The 21,167-nt window shown below is 53.8% G+C and overlaps 7 protein-coding genes across 7 annotated transcripts; 5 read left to right on the top strand and 2 right to left on the bottom strand.

The window, feature by feature from the left end:
* Positions 1-1,235: 1,235 nt before the first annotated feature.
* On the top strand, positions 1,236-2,234 carry G647_02176 (uncharacterized protein; the record flags this gene model as incomplete). The annotated part of the gene is made up of 1 exon (XM_008726526.1): positions 1,236-2,234. The coding sequence occupies one exon, from the start codon at positions 1,236-1,238 to the stop codon at positions 2,232-2,234; it is 999 nt and encodes a 332-aa protein (XP_008724748.1).
* A 540-nt stretch (positions 2,235-2,774) lies between these two features.
* Positions 2,775-5,279, bottom strand: G647_02175 (DNA repair helicase rad15; the record flags this gene model as incomplete). The annotated part of the gene is made up of 2 exons (XM_008726525.1): positions 2,775-5,205; positions 5,263-5,279. 2 exons carry the CDS (start codon positions 5,277-5,279, stop codon positions 2,775-2,777), a joined length of 2,448 nt encoding a protein of 815 aa, XP_008724747.1.
* Positions 5,280-5,708: 429 nt separating this feature from the next.
* On the top strand, positions 5,709-10,557 carry G647_02174 (uncharacterized protein; the record flags this gene model as incomplete). The annotated part of the gene is made up of 2 exons (XM_008726524.1): positions 5,709-6,023; positions 6,070-10,557. 2 exons carry the CDS (start codon positions 5,709-5,711, stop codon positions 10,555-10,557), a joined length of 4,803 nt encoding a protein of 1,600 aa, XP_008724746.1.
* Positions 10,558-11,327: 770 nt separating this feature from the next.
* G647_02173 (uncharacterized protein) lies at positions 11,328-12,513 on the top strand (the record flags this gene model as incomplete). The annotated part of the gene is made up of 2 exons (XM_008726523.1): positions 11,328-11,598; positions 11,651-12,513. 2 exons carry the CDS (start codon positions 11,328-11,330, stop codon positions 12,511-12,513), a joined length of 1,134 nt encoding a protein of 377 aa, XP_008724745.1.
* A 1,360-nt stretch (positions 12,514-13,873) lies between these two features.
* On the top strand, positions 13,874-15,469 carry G647_02172 (uncharacterized protein; the record flags this gene model as incomplete). The annotated part of the gene is made up of 2 exons (XM_008726522.1): positions 13,874-14,293; positions 14,342-15,469. 2 exons carry the CDS (start codon positions 13,874-13,876, stop codon positions 15,467-15,469), a joined length of 1,548 nt encoding a protein of 515 aa, XP_008724744.1.
* Positions 15,470-16,451: 982 nt separating this feature from the next.
* Positions 16,452-17,701, top strand: G647_02171 (uncharacterized protein; the record flags this gene model as incomplete). Its single annotated transcript, XM_008726521.1, has 2 exons — positions 16,452-16,475; positions 16,652-17,701. 2 exons carry the CDS (start codon positions 16,452-16,454, stop codon positions 17,699-17,701), a joined length of 1,074 nt encoding a protein of 357 aa, XP_008724743.1.
* Positions 17,702-18,327: 626 nt separating this feature from the next.
* On the bottom strand, positions 18,328-18,920 carry G647_02170 (uncharacterized protein; the record flags this gene model as incomplete). Its single annotated transcript, XM_008726520.1, has 2 exons — positions 18,328-18,766; positions 18,862-18,920. 2 exons carry the CDS (start codon positions 18,918-18,920, stop codon positions 18,328-18,330), a joined length of 498 nt encoding a protein of 165 aa, XP_008724742.1.
* Positions 18,921-21,167: the final 2,247 nt, after the last annotated feature.

The following is a 21,167-nucleotide window of genomic DNA, read 5'->3' as shown; positions in this document are numbered from 1 at the left end:
TTGGGCGTCACTATCTCCGACAACCACTGACCTGTCGAGTCCAAGCTGATGGAACGAACATGGTAGGTGCACGAGGTCTAAGGCTCTAGATGTCGAAGCAGTCATGTTTGATGTGCCTTTGCTTCCTACAGGAGGAACTGACCGATGCTGGGTGCTTGGTCTCGCGTTTGGAAAAAACAAAATAACGAATGCAGCCAGCGTGGCAGCCGAAGCTAAGAGATGCACCCCTCCATGGAAACAGCCCCGGGCATCACTGTCCCAGGCTGGGGAGGTGGGCCCCAGTTGGGAGGCATGACCACGTGTCGGGTGGACGTACCGCCCGGCTCCACGACCAGTCATTGCCAACCGGCTCGTGGGCTGAACATTGTTCGGCAAGCCGCAACAAGCTCAGGACATGAAATGGAACAGATAACTCCACCATAGGACGGTCGAGGCGTCTACACGAACATCGTGGTGGAGGACTCGGCACGGATCGAGAGTGGATCGGCCGAAGTCAAAGGAGAAGGACTGGAAAATGACGCCGCTGGAGAGGTCAGCCAGCCCTGTGGAAAACACTGGGTGACGTGGCCATGGATGACAGAGCAGAAGAGATGTTGGCCTGGCCGCAAAAAGGGCTCCCTGACCCTCCCTCAAGCGGCCTCGTATCCTGGCGGCCTCGTACCCTGGCGCTTTATGCTGGGGACGTGTATCTACAACGCCGAAACACCATCTACTCTGTCTTCACCGAAGAGGGTTTGACGTCCAAGATGAAAGCGAACTTGATGGCTCTGCTGCTTTGACGGGGACGAGAGGGTGGACCAAAATTCCTGGGTCATTGCCGCTGGTGTATCTGGCGTGCTCTCCACTGGTGTCAACACAAACGGTTGTTGGTCGTGCGTGGGAGATCAGGTCCAGAGTTTTGGCCACCATCGGCCATTCTGTAATGTCAGCAGCGGAGGAGAACAAGCGTCACAATGACAGCTAAGAGGGCTGCAATGCCTTGATTTCATTGTTGAGTGCATGTCTCGAAGGACGAAGGAAGAGTGAAGAGGGGTAGAAAGTGATAGTTGAGGGAGGACTCGAAGAATGGGCAAGTTCCACCAGTCCCAGACGGGCCTAGTGCCGTCATGTGACACAGTCACATCTAGTTACAGGCCTCCCTCATGTGTGCCAACCATTTCTTGTCCCCCTCGGTACGTGTGTACCGGATAGTGAAAAGAAAGGGCAGTCCTCTCCCTCTCTCCAGTGCATCAACAATGATCATCCTGAAAGAGCGCGACGTGCACTCCTTGCTCTCCGACCTCTCGGCGACGGAATGTCACCGGCTCCTTACCAGCCTCCACGACGTTCTCCGTGCTTACTCCAGCACCAAAGACGCTGCATTGTCTGAACAAACTCTCCATCAGCCGGAGCGGGAGTCAATTGTCACCAGACTCGGGAACACGTCTCTCTTTATGCCATCTTCTATCACGACCTCGACAGGGATCAAGATCGTCACAATCAGTCCCGGCGGGTTAAAAGGCTGTATCAACGTGTTTGCGCCAGAGGGAGACTTGCTTGGCCTCTTAAATGCCGAAGAGGTCACGGCATTTCGGACGGCGTTGGCCGTCATGATCCCGTATGTGAGATGGCCCAAGCCCAAGAAGAATATCGTTGTGTTCGGTGCCGGACGACAGGCAGAATGGCACGTCAAGCTTGCTCTGCTGCTCAGCGACGTGAAGTCTATCACCGTCGTGAACAGGGGAACTGGTCGGCGAATGGAACAGCTGTTCGCGGATTTGGGTCACCGGTACCCTGAAGTCATGTTTGAGTTACTTCTCAGGACATCGGATGATTTCGATTCGCGATTGCGCCCACTTCTCGCAGCTTCGGACGTCATTTTCTGCTGCACTCCAGCAACGACACCGCATTTTCCATCCAGCTATCTAGGCACGGAAGCACGTTTCATCTCGCTGATAGGTTCCTACAAGCCATCGATGCAGGAGGTGGACTCTGCCACGCTTCTGTCAGGGGACTGCATATATGTTGATACGAGAGAAGGATGTCTCGCTGAAGCCGGAGAATTGATTAATGCGAACGTCCGTGGAGAGCAGCTCGTCGAGATAGGGCAGCTCCGGGGGGTCGACTCGTTTACGACAAACAGGAGCCTCATCTTCAAATGTGTCGGCATGGGGATCATGGACCTTGTCATGGCCGGCGAATTGCTCAACATGGCCCAGGAGAAAGGGCTAGGTGTGGTAATAAACGACTTCTGAGTGTACCGGGCTCGGTGTCTTCTGTCGTTGTACCGCAAAAGCGTTCTTCTAATGCGCAAGGTGTCGTCTCCCCAGGTCGTTAATTAGCTTCGCAAATACTCCCGCAGTGCCGCCCCGCCCCCGAATGGAACCACACCGGCGGCAAGAGGCTTGTTGTGGTCGTACGAGATCGGCCGACATTTGAGATGATTGCTGACCGGAAAAAGAGGAAGAGGAGCCGAACCACCAGCCTTTCAGGCGCGCTTTCACTGTTGTCTTCGGCGGCATCAAGTGTTCCAGAAGCTCCTCTCCTCGACGCAAATCGCTTGAACCATCTCCAAGAAGATATTACCTTTTTCACTGGTCAACGAGCTGAAATGGGTGCTCAGTGACTGCAGACCGACGACGATGGCTCAGCGGTGGTGGACCGGATGTTGGATATTCAGAAGCGGACGGGCTCACCGGTCCGAGCCCCACCTAGAAAGCTGAGACACCGCTGGACCCGGAATGCGGAAACCTGAAATAGCCAGATGGGGTGTTATTCTGGAACGCGTCCTGTGTTCATTCCACGATCATAGCCTCAGCCATAAGAAGGTCTTCATCGGCAATGTCATCATCAAACTCATCTGGCCCGTTAGTATGACCATTGGCTCCATTCCGCACCGGCATCCCGTTGACCTCGCTGTGCATGTAATCGTGCATGGTGGCATCTTCTCTTCCCATATCTCCTTCACCGCGCCTCAGTCGCTGCTCTTTCTGGAAATTTTCCAACTCCGCCAAGTCCCAGCTATCTTTGCCTTTTGTTGAACCATCCGGAAGTTTCTGCCCGGGTCCGAGCGGCTGGGCTATCGTCCTCAGGAACTTCTTAGCCATGCCCACTGCAGCATCGGTGCTCAACCCGGTCTGGCCATCTGTGATTTCTTCTGCAATCCAGCGAGGGAGTTGAGTTCGCTTCTTTTGAAACCGGCGATCAGCGAGAACCATTATCCCGTAGTCATCCTTCCCCCGCAGGACTCGTCCCAGGCATTGAGCTGCATGCCTCATGGCGTCAAAAGACAAAAAGTCTTGTTCCTTGATTCTGTAATTCTCCCGCAAGAACTCCAGGCGTGCTTTGAGGATTCTGGACTCAGTGTACTGGAAAGGGGCACCCAAACACAACACCGTGCGACCATAATGATGGTCGAAATCGATTCCCTCGGACACCTTTCCACGAGCGACGCACAGTAAAATTGCGCCCTTCCCATTTTCACACGCGGTGCGGTAAGTCTCTAACGCAAGGCTGGTCTCTTGAGCATCGGGTGTTTCCACCAAGATCAACTTGTAGGTCCAGATCTGATCCAATATACCCATGCCCTGCCACATACTGATAATCATTTCCATGTAGAGATAGGACGGAAAGAAGACGACAATGCCATCTGGGGTGATCTTGGCAAATTCGAACAATAAAGCACCGTAATTTCGCACCACACCTGGGTCAGAACGAGACTGAAAGCCCGACGTGATAGACTGCTGGTCCGAACCTCGAGTTACAATCATGGGCAGGAATGATCTTCTGGCAAGTGACATAGGGTATGATTCTTGCGTGACGGTGCTGAAGTTGAGCATCCTCGGATACATCTCCAGGGGAGAGATGGTGCCTGAGGTGATGATGACAGAGGAGAAACGTTCAAAAACTGGTTTGATCGCAATGGATGCATCGAGGCAGGCGAAGTGCAGTATAGGATTTGGCACTGTCGCTTGCTCGGTCTCGAATGGTTCAAGGATCAGGAGGAAGCCAGTCTCGTAAGTTGCAACAAGTGTCGCAAATGTGGCCACTTCCTGCAATGGTTGGTAGTCTTCAATGTTCGTCAACTCCAGTGTGCGGACCAGAGAGGTCAGTCTCTCGGCACAGAAACGCAGAGGTTTGCGCTCGATGAAGGTTAACTCTTTTAGATGTGCTAGGAACGAAGGCGGTGTTTCTTGTATAACGTATAAGACTTTCATGCGTGTCTTGAGATACTCGATGAAACGTTTGAGGAAAGCCACAAAATGCTCGGCTCGCCGAATGTTGCCTGGCACGGCTTCCTTTAGCAGATCGTCGGGTAGCGTCGGATTGGACATGAAGGCGTCCTCTGCTCTGGCTTCATCCGCTTCTCTCAGTCCCTCCACAAGCTTCTGATATTCGTCCTGGAGTTTCTGCTCATCGGACGCCTTCATTTCCTCGATCTTGCGTTCGAGGTTGTTAGCACCACGGGTGGCTTTCCTCAGGGAGTCTTCCGTCAAGTCAATGGAGAGCGACTCGATGCAGACGTTGTCGATATTGTGAGCTTCGTCAAAGACAACAATGCAGTCCTTGGAAAGTTCTTTCGAGACACGTTCCGCGATTTTTGGGTCGAGGAGATAGTGGTAAGAATAGATGATGACATTGCAAAAGGGCATCATCCGACGGGCGGAGAAGTAGGGGCACTGTTTGTGGTTTTCGCCATACTGTAGCAACTCATCTAGGGTGAAGACGCCGGGAGGTAGGAGGTTGTGAGGCTCGAGAAGGTCCAGATTCTCGTGATAGACACACAGCTCAACGTCCTCTCCTCGCTCTTTCTTCTCCTTGACGAAACCAGCTGTGACACTTCGACATCTAGCGTCAACGACCGCGCCACTCTTCTCTCGCTTGATCGACGGATGTAGACACAGATTCTTTCTGCTCGTCAGACCCAAACCTCGAAAGTCCTCTGTGAAGCCGAGTTCCTTGGAGCGATATTTCATAAGCGATCTTAACTCTGCCAAGGCTTTCTCGATCTCTGACATGGTACGTGAACAGTAGATGAGCTTGCGGTGCTCCGGATAGTGCTGCTGGTATGCAACAATGAGAGATAGCAATGAAACGGTTTTGCCAGTACCGGAAGGCATTTCCAGAACGCAGTGACCTCCGGCATCGAGGGTTCGTTTGAGATCGCACATGTAGGCATATTGTTCAGGGTAGACGCGAGGATAAGGAAAGAGAACAGGCAGGTCACTGCGGGAAGATCAGCGGTCATCCAGACAGTCCGAGCTCGCAAATGAGGCTTCATACTCGATGAAGAATTTCATGTTGGGAGCGTGGCCTTGATTGACCACCGCTCCCGGTACCCTGGCCGATGAACTCCGCTATGGTCAGTCGCAGTGACTGAGTTCGCAGCTCTGGGAGACTCGAGATTCACCATAGATCCGAAACAACAGGAGAGCTGAAATCTGGTGTGCACAGTGGAAGAGGTGGTCGAGAGGGTGGTAACTTTTTCTGCCGCCACGGTCGCACGCGTCCCGATCAGCCAGGCTGCAGGCGCCTTGTACTCCGTACTGTGTAAGGCTTAACTAGGCACCGCCTAGGACGCAAGGCCGATCTTTGTTTCACACGTCATTCACTTCGTCTTCACACGCTCATTACGTGACTTCCAAAATTTTGGCGTCCACCCCACAAGGCTCCCCCACTAAATCTCAGAGTTGGAAACACGACTATTGACAATCGCATGTTGGGGCAGCATGAGCAAGAAGTTCAAGTCGCAAGCATCAGCTGCAAGCGCCCGTGCTGCTTCTGCCACCTTTGGGTCATTCTCCCCTGGTCCCAGCTTTGGGGCTCCTGCTCTTGCCGGGTTCCAAACTACACCGTCGCCGCTTTCCTATATCGCTGAACAACCCGACTTGACTACCATCACGGATGCCAACCTCGTTGTCACGCTACGGAATCTGGGGAAGAAAGACAGTACAACCAAAGCCAAGGCTCTTGAGGAACTGCAAGATTATGTGGGCTTGCTAGGCTCGGGCGAGGCCATCGAGACTGGCTTGTTGGATGCATGGGTTTGTCATTCTCCTGATCCGCTTGTCGTCAACTAATTGCCACAAGATCAGCCTGTACCCTCGGACCTCGATCGATAACTCTCGAAGAGTTCGACAGCTCGCTCATACTTTGCAAGGCTCACTCACAACCCTTGCCGGAAAACGAATAGCTCCTCAGCTACCTAAAGTGATCGGAGCATGGCTCTCTGGCTTGTATGATAGTGACCGGTTGGTTGCTCGAGCGGCACAAGATTCTGTTTCAACGGCTTTCAATTCCGAGGAAAAAAGGCGGGCATTGTGGAAGGTCTATCGAGGTGCCTTGGTCGACTACGCCAACGATGCGATCCTGGTACAGACCCCTCAAACGCTGAGCGATGAACGCTCAACCACACCAGACAATGCAGAGTCCAAGTTCGTTCGCGTGGTGGGAAATGCGGTGCAACTGCTCAGCCAGATCGTCAAGGTCAATTACCCGGCGGGCAGCGCAGACAAGCTGGCTGGGTTAGACAGTATCAAGATCATTGTCGAAGAGAAGAAGCTATGGGAATACTCATCACATCAAGATCCAACCCTGCGGAGAGCTCTATGTAGCTTGGCCAAAACATGCGCGGATACCATTGCCCAAGAATTGAATTGGAAGACCCTTAGCGTTTGCTTCATTGGTAAAGCCTTGCACAGCAACCAGCTCGGCTCATCCCGCCAACTCTCAGAAGCTCTTCTCAGTCTCACATCGGTCCGACCAGAGATATGGACGATAGACTACACCTCGAAAACGGCGGCGTCAAAACGGCTATTTCAGTTTCTGCGAAAAGGATCCCAACGAGGGCCTGTCGAATTCTGGTCTGACGTCAAGGCACTCATCAAGGGGATTCCGCTCGAAGCTTGGAGCACCATCACGGAGGACGGCAAGGTCCGTTTAGAAGATGGCGCAGTTTTGCTAGAGTCTCTGCGCGCTGGTGTGACCAGTAGCGAAGAGCCCCGTCAAAACCTCGAAGCTGCATGGTCATCTTATGTTGAGATCTCCTTCTGGCTGCTAGAGAGGTCGGGTGACGAGCAGTCAAGGGTGAAGTTACTGGAAGACAATGCCCTCCCTCTGGTTACGGAATATGCTGCGTCGGAAGCCAGCACGAGTCTGTGGGTACTTCCGAGTACGTGCAATGCCGAGATAGCGGCGTCAATCCTCGTCAGTATCCTCCACCGAGGAATGCATTCCTGTTTTGAAACCACCTGGACAAGGCTGTGCCAGAGTCTCGGCGATCATATGAAATTGTCCCTGCCAGAATCCTCGAAAGACTTCGTCAAGTCACAGGATAAGGTGATCTCTCAAGCTCAGCGTCTATTTCGACTCAAGAGGATCATCCTGGGTGCTCAACACCTTGCCTTATCTGCAAAACAATACGTGGCTGACGTGATTCGGAGATCAGACGAGAGCTTAGTGGTTGCGGCGATTGAGCTCTTGGAGGCACGAAATGGAAAGCCATATGGTGCAGCTGGTGTCCTCGAAACCGTTGTCGCTCCTACCGAAACGCTTCCGAAGTCACTGGAACTTTTCCTGGGCTCGGATGCCCTTAGGCTGCTTGCTAGCCCATCAGCAGAGTACTTGGTAGCATTGTTATTGCGCACACGCGCAAGCCTAGCACAAGTTTTCACGGCGTTGGTCTCTGCCGGAGACGGACCCAGTGCCTCCGCTGCACTTGGTCGACTCGCTGGTGACCTCTCTGAAGAAGAATGTCTGCAAATACCTGATTTCGAGCCCTTCATTGTGGAACGGATATCATCACATCTTGAAACCTCGACCACCCAGCAAGTGGTAAAGAGTATACTTCAGAATCCCAAACTCACCTCCTCTGCCCTCCACAAGAGAATCTGCCAGAGGTTAGTCGATCAGCTATCTCCAGATAACGGGGAAAATTCACAGCAAGATGTTCTTCGTTTTGTGCTCAGCCTTCTCAGTGACCGTACTGTCAACCCCTCCCCCTTCTCCGGCGATGTAGCAAGACTGCTCCTTGCGAAGCTGCTCCTGCTCACCGAATCTGGTGATGAGGAAACAGCCGAGCTTGCGAGCGCATTGCTAGGAAAGCTGAAAAGCACGCCGACAGGGACGTCGTCCACAGCTGTCTCTTCTGCGGCCCTTGTCGCCGACCAACTGTCAGGAAAGGGTGATCCTCTCCCTGTCTTCGTCCTCGTCGATCTTGGCAAAGACACCTTGAAAGCACTGTCATCGCCACATGGCCATGTGCTCGACTCGCTTCTTCCCACCACAGCTCAGTGGGAAAACTCCCTCAAAGACCATATCACTAGGCCGCCACCGCCATCGATTTCTATCACCAGTCCCTTACGCGGCTTGATCTCCGTGATCACGCCTGTGCATGCAAGCACACCGACACTGTCTAGAGACTCGGAGGGACATTCCTACCTGTTCCGGCTGTTTCTCTACGTGACCAAGATGATGCATGCTACCAATCTCTCCATGTTACAGTCTGAAGAGCAGTTGTTGACACTGTACACCTACTACCCTCTGGCTCTAGAGATTGTGAACGAGAATTTGACCATGGAGAGTCAAGATGGCCTCTGGCATAACACCAGTAACGAGGTCGTGGAAGACGCTGCTGAGGCACTCTCGCAAGGCACTTCGCTGGTACAGAAGTGGTTGCAGGATGACAAATTCATCAAACTCTGGATAGAGGCAATCCGTTCAACAGATTCGCTGGATCCGGATGCGTACTATCACGGTTTGGCGTTTACCAATATTGCATCGGGCTTTGTTGATGAGCATGGCTCCGCAATGCTCACATCAGCTTTCGAAGCGGAAATCAAAGACCTGCATCACGCAGACGAAGTCGTCCGATCCGCAAGTTTGGTTTCCGCTTGCCGGCATTACTTTATCAGCTCTCAACAAGGACGAAAACTATTGAACGAGTTGATTGGAGCTGTGACGGGCATAAATGTACCCTCCACATCGAACATGGCCGTGAGGCCATTGATCCTCCTTGACATCCTACTGAGTGGAAGTCCCGAACCCGTGGAGGGTATACCGAGCCAACGCCAGAATTTCCTCATGCAAACACTGGTGCGCATATTTTCCGACCCTTCAGCAGAATCAAATCTCCAAGCATTGACCATCAGGCTTCTTGAGCCTATCGTTGCGGCTGTCAAAGACCTCTACGGAGAACACTGGGAAAGAATCCTACAAGGTCTCGCGGCTATCTTGCAGAACAGAACCAGCTTGAACGAGGATCTTCCTGTCTTACATGCGTCTCTCCGGCTCTGCGGGCGATTGAGGACTCTGGCTAAATCTGATGGAGCGAATGAGGATCTAGTGGACGCGTGGGAAGCCACAGACTCATCCGTCGAAGAGGGTTTACTGGATTGTCTGCGTGGTTTTAGCGACTCATTGAACGGGATCAATCAGCCTACCCGGATCACTGCTGAACTGCTGCGAAGGCAGCTGTCGCAGATCCCTGCGCGCCACGATGTGAGCCTATATCCTTTCCTTTCCTCGGCAGTGGACTCCGTCCAAGGAGCAGCCTACGACCTACTTCATCGATCTATCCCTGCAGAGCAAGAGCAGATCTCATTAGACGTAGCACTGGAACAGAAAGCCGCACATCTGCCAACGGAACTCCTGGAGTTGTTGCTCGATATGCCACAGACCTCCGCGAGGACAGATGTGTTGCTGCAGCGAGGCTATCTGCTCTGCTGGAAGCTGGTATTTGATCACTTTCCGAAGGCCTCATACAAGCTTCAGGAATTATACACCGCGGATCTCAAAGAGAAAGGTGTCGTGGGAGATCTTCTTGAACTGATTTGCGACGTCTGCCGGATCACGAGTAGTCACCCGCTTGACGCCTCGAAAACCCAACTCAAGGACTTTGAACTTGGCACTAGCGAAACCGAGAAACAGGAAGAGCAGCGCTTGACACTGCATCTTTATTATTGCTGCCTACTGTTCCTCCCCGGGCTCACCCGGAGCTGGTTCATAGAACAGAAAAATCGTGTCAAGTCACCACTCGAGAGCTGGACTCAGAAGTACTTTTCGCCATCCCTGATCTCGGCCGCAGCTGCTACGGTCACCAACTGGGTACAAACTCAATCCCAAGATGAGAGCGATTCACCCATGACGATTAAAACATCACTCAGTGGATCCGAGACAGTGGCCTCGATTGCTGTGGATCCCGAGTCACCGCCTATCTCTTTGGCCATCTCCCTACCAAAGAGTTACCCTCTGGATTCTCCGAGTGTCTTTTCGCGTACCCGAGTGGGTGTTTCTGAGAAGAACTGGCAATCATGGCTCCGGACCATTCAGATCATTATATTCAGCACCGGCAGCATCATTGAGGGCCTCATCGCGTTCCGACGCAACGTGCAAGGCGTCTTGAAGGGACAAAGCGAATGTGCCATCTGCTATTCTATCATCGGCACAGATATGCAGATTCCCAACAAGCGATGCGGGACCTGCAGGAATACCTTCCATGGGGCTTGCCTGTTCCGCTGGTTCAAGAGCTCCAACAGCTCGAGTTGTCCACTCTGTCGGAACAACTTCAATTACGCCTAACAGACAGACCATTTGGCCGCCAGTAGGAGAGTCGCTCCGATTTGTTTAAACGATGGTCGATACACCCGATGCTCGGTACACCCGATGCTCGATCGCAGGGCAGCTAGAGACGCAGTTGAGAACAAGGTGAAGCTTGATGTTCACGTAACTGCGTTTGCGGCATTGTGACCTCCCTCTGCCAGTGCTGGCACGTGCTTCTCCCCAATGTTAGCTGTCCATGTCCTCTGTTTAGCCGCGTCTATCAAGGACACGAAGGCTGATGGACGACAGCCACACAATCGCTGAGCGCAGACGCGTGGTGTTCACCCAACTAACCAACTCGGAGGAAAACCAAGATAGAGTGAGAAATACTAAGATAAAGTAACATAGATGGTTTCAGCTCCACAACTACAATACTGTCTGGGTGCTTGTAGGTACAGCAACACTGCGCTCGATACTGCACGGAGTACCTTCGTCTAGGAGGCTGCAGAGGCTCAGAGGCGACCCTCGGCTTCACCCGTGCATACGTCACCGCAGCCTGTTCTAGTGCCTGTGCAGTTAGTCGAGGGTGCCTGTGTGGGTGCCTAAGCACCTAATAAGGTAGGTACCCAGGTAGTCAGTCTCGTTCTAGACCCCCGCTAATGCCCGCCTAATTCTGTCACTCCACCAAACTTTCTTCAATGTTGGAGACCCTTCGCATTGGTCGTGTCTTTGCGCCTCATAGTAACTGCTATGCTTTCTGCAGCGAAGGCATCTTCTAACGCCAACAGTCGTACGCAACATCTGCTCCTATGTCCGCGCCGTCGATACCAAATTTGAATTCCCTCCGAAGAGGAGCCCTGCGCGGACGAGGAAAGAGTCACGCAGCCGATTCTTTCGATGTTGGTCGACCAGAGTCACGCCGCAAACAAGTCAATCATGACGCGGTCGTCCAGAGTACCGACGACGATGCTGCAGTCTCTCGACAAAGTGCTGTCGACGCCGGTTATCTCGAAGATCCCTTCGCAGCTCTCTTACATACCAGCAGCCCCGTTTCGAGACGGTTACCGCTGATGAATCGAGGTAGGACAGTGACTTGCGCAAGCATTGTAAACTCTGGATTTATGATTGGCAGGTACATATGTCAGGACCACCGGCATCGATCGCGTTGTCGACAAGTTCCTGTCGTCTGCTCAAGAGGGCCGCAAACAGATCATCTCTCTGGGTGCAGGCAGCGACACAAGGTTCTTTCGCTTGAAGCAAAAGCAGCGGAAACTCGACCTTGTTTACCATGAGCTTGACTTTGAGGCCAACACCAGGAGGAAGATCGCTCAAATGCGCAGCCCTGCTTTTGCGGCTGCTGCGAAGGCGCAAGCAGGAGTCGATCTGCGTGCAGATTCTCTTGCATCGTCTCAGGACGCGGCCGTCTTGGTCACCTCTGACTATCTCGTTCACCCTCAAGATCTACGACTACTACCCAAAAAGGATGGACCCCTTCCGGGCATCGACACAACGCTTCCCACATTAATCATTTCGGAATGCTGTCTTGTGTATCTCCCCCCGGACGACGCCGACGCCGTGTTACGATACTTCTCGAACCTGTTCCCGGACACAGTGCCTCTCGCCATTGTCATCTACGAACCAATACGTCCACATGATTCATTTGGCAGGACGATGATAAGCAATCTGGCAAGTCGAGGGTTGCAGTTACCGACACTGGAGAAGTATCATGACCTCAAGGAACAGATAGGGAGACTGCGCACATATGGGTTTGGTGGCGGTTCACCTCTGTCCTGTGACGGTGCGGGAGCGGCCGACATTGACTTCATCTGGCAGAAATGGATATCTGCAGTGGAGAAGGAACGCGTTGAAGGTCTAGAATGGATGGATGAGGTCGAGGAGTTTGTCCTCCTTGCGAAACACTATTGCATCTCTTGGGGGTGGAGAGGGTTTGCGGCGCAATCGCCTTGGAAAGACTTGCCTGCCCCTGCCGGGTGAGAGCTACGGGGGACAGAGTTCAGGAGGAGGAAACTGCACGCTGCGAGCATGAGGCTCAGGAGACATACGGCACAGCTATATTCATTCATTCTGGATGCGTACCCCTAAAAAGTCTCAGGTACTGAGGTACGAGCATCGACAACTCCGGCGGCGACGTGCTCTTTCACCACTAACAAGTGGAGGCCAACGGTACGGCGTGGTAGACGCCACGTTTTACCAAGACTCCAACGTGAAGCCGCGATGTGGAGTATGCGTCAGTGCAAAGCGAAGCCTCCTTTCTGCTGTACCTGCTGGAACCTTTCTCAATAATCCGCATGGCCTCTCGCAGCTCACGGACGTGTATGAAAGAGCTGACTTCTTATGGACTATCACCACAACTCCGCTATCCAGGCACGGAATTCTATGGACAGAACCTGTGGCTGAGGCTTCCTGCGCCGAGCTTCGATTCCCAGGTGGCGGAGGGGCGCAAAATTTCCCGGCCGAGCTTTTAATTCCCGACCCCAGCAACCAGGGCGACCAACACAAAGGGGCAACCGGGGGCGTATCAAACGTGGGCGCCAAATCTTTGGGCGAGCCATGGTATCAAAGTCGAACAGTGTCCACCACAGGCGTTACGATGCGGGTTCCTTCCCAGCGCACTACGCAGTACGAGGTACACTGACGAAACAACCATGGATCGGTCTCGTCCGTACTGCGAAGCTGGCTGATGAAAGAAGCTCGCCAGTGAAGTGACGCGAGATTGGCCCTGCCAACATTCCAGGTTTCCATCAACACAGCAACAAAGCAGCTCTTTTGATTCCCCCATCACGATTCGATCCCGCACGGGCGTTGCTCGATCATGCTCCAGGATCAAGCTCTTGTCGGAGCTTTTGTGATTCGTGGTATGAGATTGACCCCCCCAAAAGCGGACCGCGGCTTGACGCGATCGAGAGCGGCGTCCCTGACTTTCCCCCATTGACAAAACAAATTACCCCATTCACAACACAAACAGTGCCGACGGTGGGTCATCTTGAAGCTAGGAGGGGGACCAGCAATGCGCCAGCCTTGCATCGCTCCAGACGGCCCTGTTCATCGTCACAGGCAATTTGCGCTCGAGAGCTTGATCTGCATTCTCCTTGACCGCTGCGCGTCGTTCATCAACCATCCTACGAGTCCTGCTTCTGCGTTTTCGGTTTGTTGTCGCTGGAGTTGCTGTCGTTTTCGCTGTCGCGCGCTCTGCGAGCACCCACGTTCTTTACCAAAACAACTGACCCTAGTCACTCTTTTACGAGTTCGCACATTGTCCATTTCGAGCACAGTCCAGTGTCGCAAGGCGATGCTCAAATCTCAACAGTGACACCATTGACGACCAGCCGCAGAAATGCGACAACGAACCATCACCTCAAGCGCAAGCGCGCTCCTGCTCCTCATCGCGACTGTCGTCAGCGCGAAACACAGCGGCATCCACGAGCATCTCGAAGCTCTACACAAACGACACCGCGCTAGCCGTGAAGTGGCCGCCAGGTCGACTGTTGAAAATGGAGAACAGGGGGTAGAGATAAGAGCGATCCCAGAAACCACAACTTCGAATGCCAACGTCGAGAAGCGGCAAGGACAATGCGCTTTCCCGACCGACGCTGGCTTGGTCCCTGTCACGCCCGGCCGTCAGAACGGCGGGTGGGCCATGAGTCCAGATCAGCCATGTACGCCGGGCAGCTATTGTCCATACGCCTGTCCGCCCGGTCAAGTCTCAATGCAATGGGATCCCAGTGCGACATCGTACTCATACCCGAAGTCCATGGTTAGTCCTGTACCCCCAGATTCTAGACTCTCACACTGACGAATTTAGAATGGTGGACTGTATTGTGACAGCAATGGAAATATCCAAAAGCCGTTCTCCAACAAGCCATACTGCCAGCAAACCAGCAGCAACATTGGCGTCCAGAACAATGCTGGTGGTGTCGTTGCTTTCTGTCAAACCGTTCTGCCCGGCAATGAAGCCATGTTGATTCCCACATCCGTCACTAGCTACGCAAGTCTTGCTGTGCCGGATCCAAGCTATTGGTGCGAGACGGCCGCACACTATTACATCAATCCCCCAGGGATCAGCACCGATGAAGCGTGCGTCTGGGGCAGCAGCTCTAATCCCTATGGCAATTGGTCCCCGTACGTCGCCGGAGCCAATGCCGACAACTCGGGCAACACGTACATCAAACTTGGGTGGAATCCCATCTACCTGGAGCCAACGACTCCTTTCCGCAACGAGGTGCCAACCTGGGGTGTCAAGATTGATTGCCCCAATGGCGGTTGCAACGGTCTGCCCTGCGCAATCGACCCCAGTCAAAATGGCGTGAATGAAATGACTGGCGGCTCTAGCAAGGGGGCGGGCGGTGGTGCATTCTGCGTCGTCACCGTCTCGCAGGGTGCAACCGCCAACTTTGTCATCTTCAACGCTGGTGGTGATCAGAGTGACGGCAACAGCGGCAGCTCGAGTTGGGGCCATCCAAGCTCGTCCGGTGCAAACAACAACAATAACAATGGTGGTCAATTCTTCAGCCAGACCAGCAGCTCCTCCCCGTCACCCACCGACTCCTCTTCTTCCTCCCAACCTACTTCCAGCCAAGCTCCGACGACGTCTTCAGCGCCAACTTCATCCGAAGACTCCTGGACGTCTTCGTCGGCGCTCACAACGAGCTCGTACCCCGCCGCCCTAACAATGACTGCGCCCACGACGACCGACTACGGTACCCGGCTGCCATCTGAGTCCCCGTACTATTCGTTGTTCAACCACACGACCTACGCCGTTCCTACCCTGGGCTCCAGCGGAATCCCTGCCGAGGCTACAGCGGTGCCGTCTGGGCCAAGCGCTTCATCAATCTCTTCGATGGTCCCGGGTACCGGGGCGGCCTCGATGGTGAGAAATTCCGCCGTCAACATCCTTTCGGCTCTGGCCTTGTGCGCCGTGGCCGCATTATGACACCTCAGTCTGTGGGACTCCAGTCCTCAAGCAATATCAGATTTCAAGCAAGAATAAGGACCTTGAATCTGAACCGCAGCTGGTTTGCAGACTACTCCCATCAGCCGGATGAGCTGACAAAGTTCGACGTTCACTTCTTCGCACAAGTTGATTGCTGCTGAAGCGAAATATATTTTTTCCAAATGTCCGAAATCATTCTGGTAATGCCGGCAAAGGGGCACGCAAGCTACGTCGACCACATCGCACTCGCACTCGCACTCACAATCACACAACTTGGAGATACTGTGCACACGGAAGACAGTTTTTGGTAGCACCGCACACATTCAGAATATTGAAGGATTGGAGACCTGCGTTCTAACGATATCCACGTCTGTTTTGTTGCGAGTTTCGCTATGTTTGTGGGGGACCTGGATAATGCCTGCCCCTTCGAGGGAAGTTGGCAAGGCAGCTCAGAGACGAACTATATACTGTACGGAGCACCGCTGAGGAATTGAGCGCGGAGGGGGCATGCGAAGGTGTTTCGAAGTTTACTGTATAGTTTGCTTATAATCAAACCTGTTGATACTGATATCTTGGTCCTCGTTCTTTCTTTCCCAAGCAGTGGCACCTCGCATGGCTACTAAGTACTGTACCAGCCTTGCGCCTCTTGATGCAGGCGGTGCCCCTCCATGTGATCCATAGTTGGAGATCCTTCCGACTATGTGCTGCTGTGCTTCGACACCCCGCCTTCATTCGTTCAGCCCTGAGCCTGCGAAGTCACCTTCAAGTGATAGCAAACGGACTACTGTACATCCATACTGAGTTGACTGTGTAAACTTCTCACCAGCATAGCTCGCTCCAGTGCCGACACTGCTTCCACGGTCTCGGTCGGCCACCGATCTGCGCTATCACCAGACCCTCTGCCTCCCGTCTCAGGACGTGTGCGCTCGGCCGGGAAGGAAAGGCCAACTACAAACAACATCATCAATCAAGTGGATCAAACATGCCAGCCGCATCTCCTCAGACGGTGAGTGAGCAGCCCCTCAAAAACATGGACTTCCCGTCCGTCACATACTGTATCTTCCGAGACATGACATGCCCTGGAGGGCTTGATTCCGCAATGGTCATGATATACTGCACCATCTCTACTCGCGCACCGACACGGTCAATCCATTTCTGACGCTTTCGTTCGTTCGTTCGCAGGTGAAACTGAAATCGACTCTCCGCCTCCTGATCCCGCGTCTGCGCAATGCACAGAAGAAAGACACGGCACTCTCGGTGAGCGCGCGGCGCGAGATGGCCGAACTGCTCGCCCAGTCGCGCGAGGCGTCGGCGCGCATCCGCGTCGAAAACATCATCCACACGGACATCACGGTGGAGCTGATGGAGATCCTCGAACTCTACGCCGAACTGTTACTCGCGCGGGCGGGCCTGCTGGACGTGCGGGACAAGAACATCAAGGAAGGCACGACGGCACACCACGTAAACGGCGGCGACGATGACCCTACGACGGGCTTGGAAGAGGCCGCGGCCAGCATCATCTACTCGGCGCCTCGGCTGCCGCGCGACGTGCGCGAATTGGGCATCGTACGCAACATGCTGATCGACCGGTTTGGCAAGGACTTTGCCGTTCGCGCAAACGAGAATCAAGACAACTGCGTTCCCGCGCGCGTCGTGGAGAAGTTAAAGGTCGACCCGCCGAGTGCGAAGCTCGTGCAGGCGTACCTCGAGGAGATCGCACGGACGTATAGTGTCGACTGGCCGCCGCACAGGGAGAGCGAACAAGTCGAGGCGTTGGGCGACGAAGTGGACGGCGAGGACCGGGACGATGATCTCGGAGGAGGAGGTGCCCGGGTCAAGGAGGAGGCATCTAATATCATTCTCGCCGACGGAGCAGCACCACCACCACCAGCCACACCCTCGAGGCCGCCGAACAAGATTGACATTGGGAATCTGCAGCATGCGACGCCCCCGACGAGTCTGGAGCCCGGGGGAGCAAAGAGCCCTGTCTCGGTGGCGCCGCCTGGCGCGAGGTCGGACAATTTAAGCCCCAAGGTCAAATTGCCTGGGGGAGGAGAGGTGGGCAAGACCAACAACGGTGGTGCGAAATCAGCAGCAGCATCTACGGGCACGGTCAAGAGCAAGAGTCCAGCCTCTTCAAGTGGAGGTGGAGGCGGAAGTGCAGGAGCAGTTCCTGGCAAGGTACCTACCGTCGACGACTTGGCGAAAAGGTTCTCGGCGCTGAAGAGATAGCGCAGGTGTGTGTTCTATGGGCTGATCGGGACGGGCCATGGCGTTGAATTTATACAAATATTGTGCATCGGTGATGAAAGACAATATCCACCCTTCGTTAAGGCTCCGCCCGAATGGCCGTGTCCGTGCTCCCAGACCAAGGCTCTCTTTGCCAGGTAACGCTATGCTGGCACTTTGCGCTTCCACAAGCCCTCACCCGCCTTTGAGACCCAATCGACGCCTCCTCCTAGGAGAGCTCACCACACAGATCCTCCGAAGGTACCAATGACACGACCCGACTTCGCCGCCCGCTGTTGAACCAGCTGAACTAGTTGGGTCCTCCAACAACGATGCATTTGTCCCAGTCAAGAAACCGAGTCGGTGTATACACCGGCAATCGCCGTGTCTCGCCGTGTCATTCGGTACCCAACATACCTATTCCTTCCCCTTGGGACGGGTAGCACTCCAGCCCCCTTCCAGACCTGGAGATGGTGCGTTGATGTTGGCCGGCCGTCGACCTGGTCACCATTCGAGATGAGATGGACCTAGACCTAACCTATACCAAACATGCTTGTTGGAAGCAGCTTTGGCTAGGGGCCTCTTAAAAATGGTGTACAGTTTGTTGTGGGCCTCGCCCTCCTCACTCCTCACTCTAGTTTATCCAGATGCTCCAGTCTCGTCAAGACGACTTGTTTGCTCGTCTCTTCAATCTCTCCGGCCAAGAAGACCTCATCGAGGATGGCGTAGACCTTGTAGAAGTTGAAGACGAGGTCCAACTCGCAGACGTTGCCGAAGAATTGATCGAGCACTTCGACGAAGAAGTGGATCGCCTCCAGGTAGGCAAGTTCGTTGTCATTGGCATCGACACAGACGCAGAAGAACAGCCCCGCGTACCTCCGATAGACGATCTTGGTCGACGACAGGTTCTGGCGGACGAGGGGTTGAGAGTGAGACGTCGAGGCCGACGAAGAGGGCGCGGACCGAAACTCGACAAAGTTGGATTGGTATTTCTGGTCGCGAGGCGCGATGAGCCGATGCACCTCGCCCTTCAGCTTGACCTTTTCTTCGTCGGTATACGGCGCGTACCTTCCAGCATAGGCAGAGTTAGTTAGTTAATTGCTTGCTTCTTCGGACTGTGCATGGCCCCCCATGGGGATATTCGACTGGGTGGTATAACTCACCACTTGGCCAACCTGGTCTTTCCTTGCCGGTTCTGGACGAGAATGAATGAAAGGACCATGGCGAAGGGCCGCGCGCGGCAGGTAGGTAGGTACTTGCAGAGTCGATGTCAGACGTTGAAGAGGGGACACTTCTAGTTGTCGGCGCGGAGTCGACGCCGGAGGACGGAGGGACGGAGGAGACAGCAACGGCCAGCGACTCCGCATAGAGGAAGGCAGCACCAGCCACAAGCTTATGTAATTCAAGCTAGCCACAGAGCCACAGTGCCACACATCCACACCTGCGACAACATCAGCGGGCAGCACACCTAATCACTACACAACACGACAAGACGGGAATGCTTATCAATGTCGATGGGCAACTTTGTGTCCTGAGGGGCATGCTAAGGGTATGAAAGCGACCAGACACACATGTTCATGTTTCCCAGCACGGCATTGGCAAGGAGGGTTGTTAACAAGGTCAGTTGAATTTGTGAATGCCAACCTTTACAAAAAGTGGACAGAGACCCGCGTGTCGTGTTCAAAGACGGCGTGCAAGAACTCGTCCCCCAGAGACTTTCCATGGCCGCAGCTAGGATTGCGTGTTTGGAACGTACACACATGTGAGTTCAACATTTGAGCAAGTGGGACGTTCTGAGCTGCTTACGACCCCATTCAACCGTGTGAATACAGGTGCTTTCAGTGCTGAAGTCCCGTCCGCATTGAATCCATGAAATTCGAGCCCAATCTAAATAACTATGGGAGCTTAGAGTCGCATCAATTCCGAGCGGTGTCATGCTGCCTGGGTTCAGCGGTTGACTCCCATTCTGATTCTCATTTCAAGAAGAACATTTGCTCCACGCACGCCGAGATCATAACCTCTCCCAATAACCGGCGTTTGCCTCAAACAGATGAATGCCCCTCCGACGAAAACCCTAGTGGTCATACCAGTGACATATGAGAACGAGCTTGATATTAGCGGATCAAGACATTCATCACCCCCGCTCGAGCATCACTTGACCACTATCCCACCATTTCACAGTATCAAGATGTGACGAGTCTTTGTTGGTGCGGATATTCGCAGAGTTTCGCTCTTTATGTAGCCGCTCTCCGGTGCACGATGCAGAATTCTGGTGGTCACCAAACATCCACCGACCCTACACGGCAGGCGATACGCACCGAATATCAAGCTCGATCCTCGAAACCTCCATACCGAGATGACCACCCAGCAGAAGAATCTTAGCGAAGCAACCTTGATAATGTCCACGTCGCATCAAGTCAGTCGCCATGGGATTCCCAGATCCAGCGCGGACAGCCAGCCCATGCAGCGAGCTGACCGGAACCACATCGAAAGCTGCGTTTCCCCCTTCAGTGCTGGCCAAGAGCTTTCCTCAACATCCAGCACTCCGCCGACACAAACAACTCGTCATGAGGTTCACCTGCGAGGCGGCATGCCTTTGGAAACAGTCAGATACGAACGAGACGAGTGTGAATGTAAGTGCTGTACCGTCATGTGAAGAATGGCATGGGGTTTCTGCTGGCACTAGGACTGCCAGATGCGAGAGGGGGAAGGGGGAAGGGGGGGGGGGGGTTATCGAGCAGCAATAACCGCTGTAAGCGCTCCCTGGGACGAAAGACCGCGCGACTGCATGAGCTGGGACTGTCAAATTCTGCTGGACCATGGCCCTCTGCAACAGCTCCCATTGAAGGCCATGAGATGGCATGATACTTCAAGGATGGCCAATGATCCACCAGCAGCATACCGGAAGACTTACGGTCAAAGGTCCGTGATATACAGGATGCACACACTGTATCCCGATAGCTCACACATTGGGAAATCAGATCCCATTCAGCCACCTGAATCACCCTGGTGGTGTGAACCAAACGAGTCCCGCAACAACATCAGACTGATTCTTCCCTTGGTGTTTGCTTTCACCTTCGACGGAATTCCTCGTCTGCCACCCCCTGGGTCCGTTTGGGTGATAATCAATGCCGCAGCTTGCACGTTTGCTGAAGGATATTATGTATATATTGCTCGCCTGGTTCCTAAACTCACCGTGCACGTTCATCCCCCATAAGTTGGCCGACCACTCATCCACCACTGTTGCAGTTTCTGACCGACCTACATAATATACCCAGACCACCGGCAGGAACACTGACTGGCTGTGCTTTATCTAGGGAGTCCAAACCGCGAAGACCACTGGCTGTGCTTTATCTAGACAGTTCAGACCGGGCAGAACACTGACTGGGAAGAACACTGACTGGGAAGAACACTGACTGGGAAGAACACTGACTGGGAAGAACACTGACTGGGAAGAACACTGACTGGG

This window comes from Cladophialophora carrionii (genome assembly GCF_000365165.1).
Source record: "Cladophialophora carrionii CBS 160.54 unplaced genomic scaffold supercont1.2, whole genome shotgun sequence".
NCBI classification, from domain to species: domain Eukaryota; kingdom Fungi; phylum Ascomycota; class Eurotiomycetes; order Chaetothyriales; family Herpotrichiellaceae; genus Cladophialophora; species Cladophialophora carrionii.
This window is presented reverse-complemented; position numbering and strand designations above follow the sequence as displayed.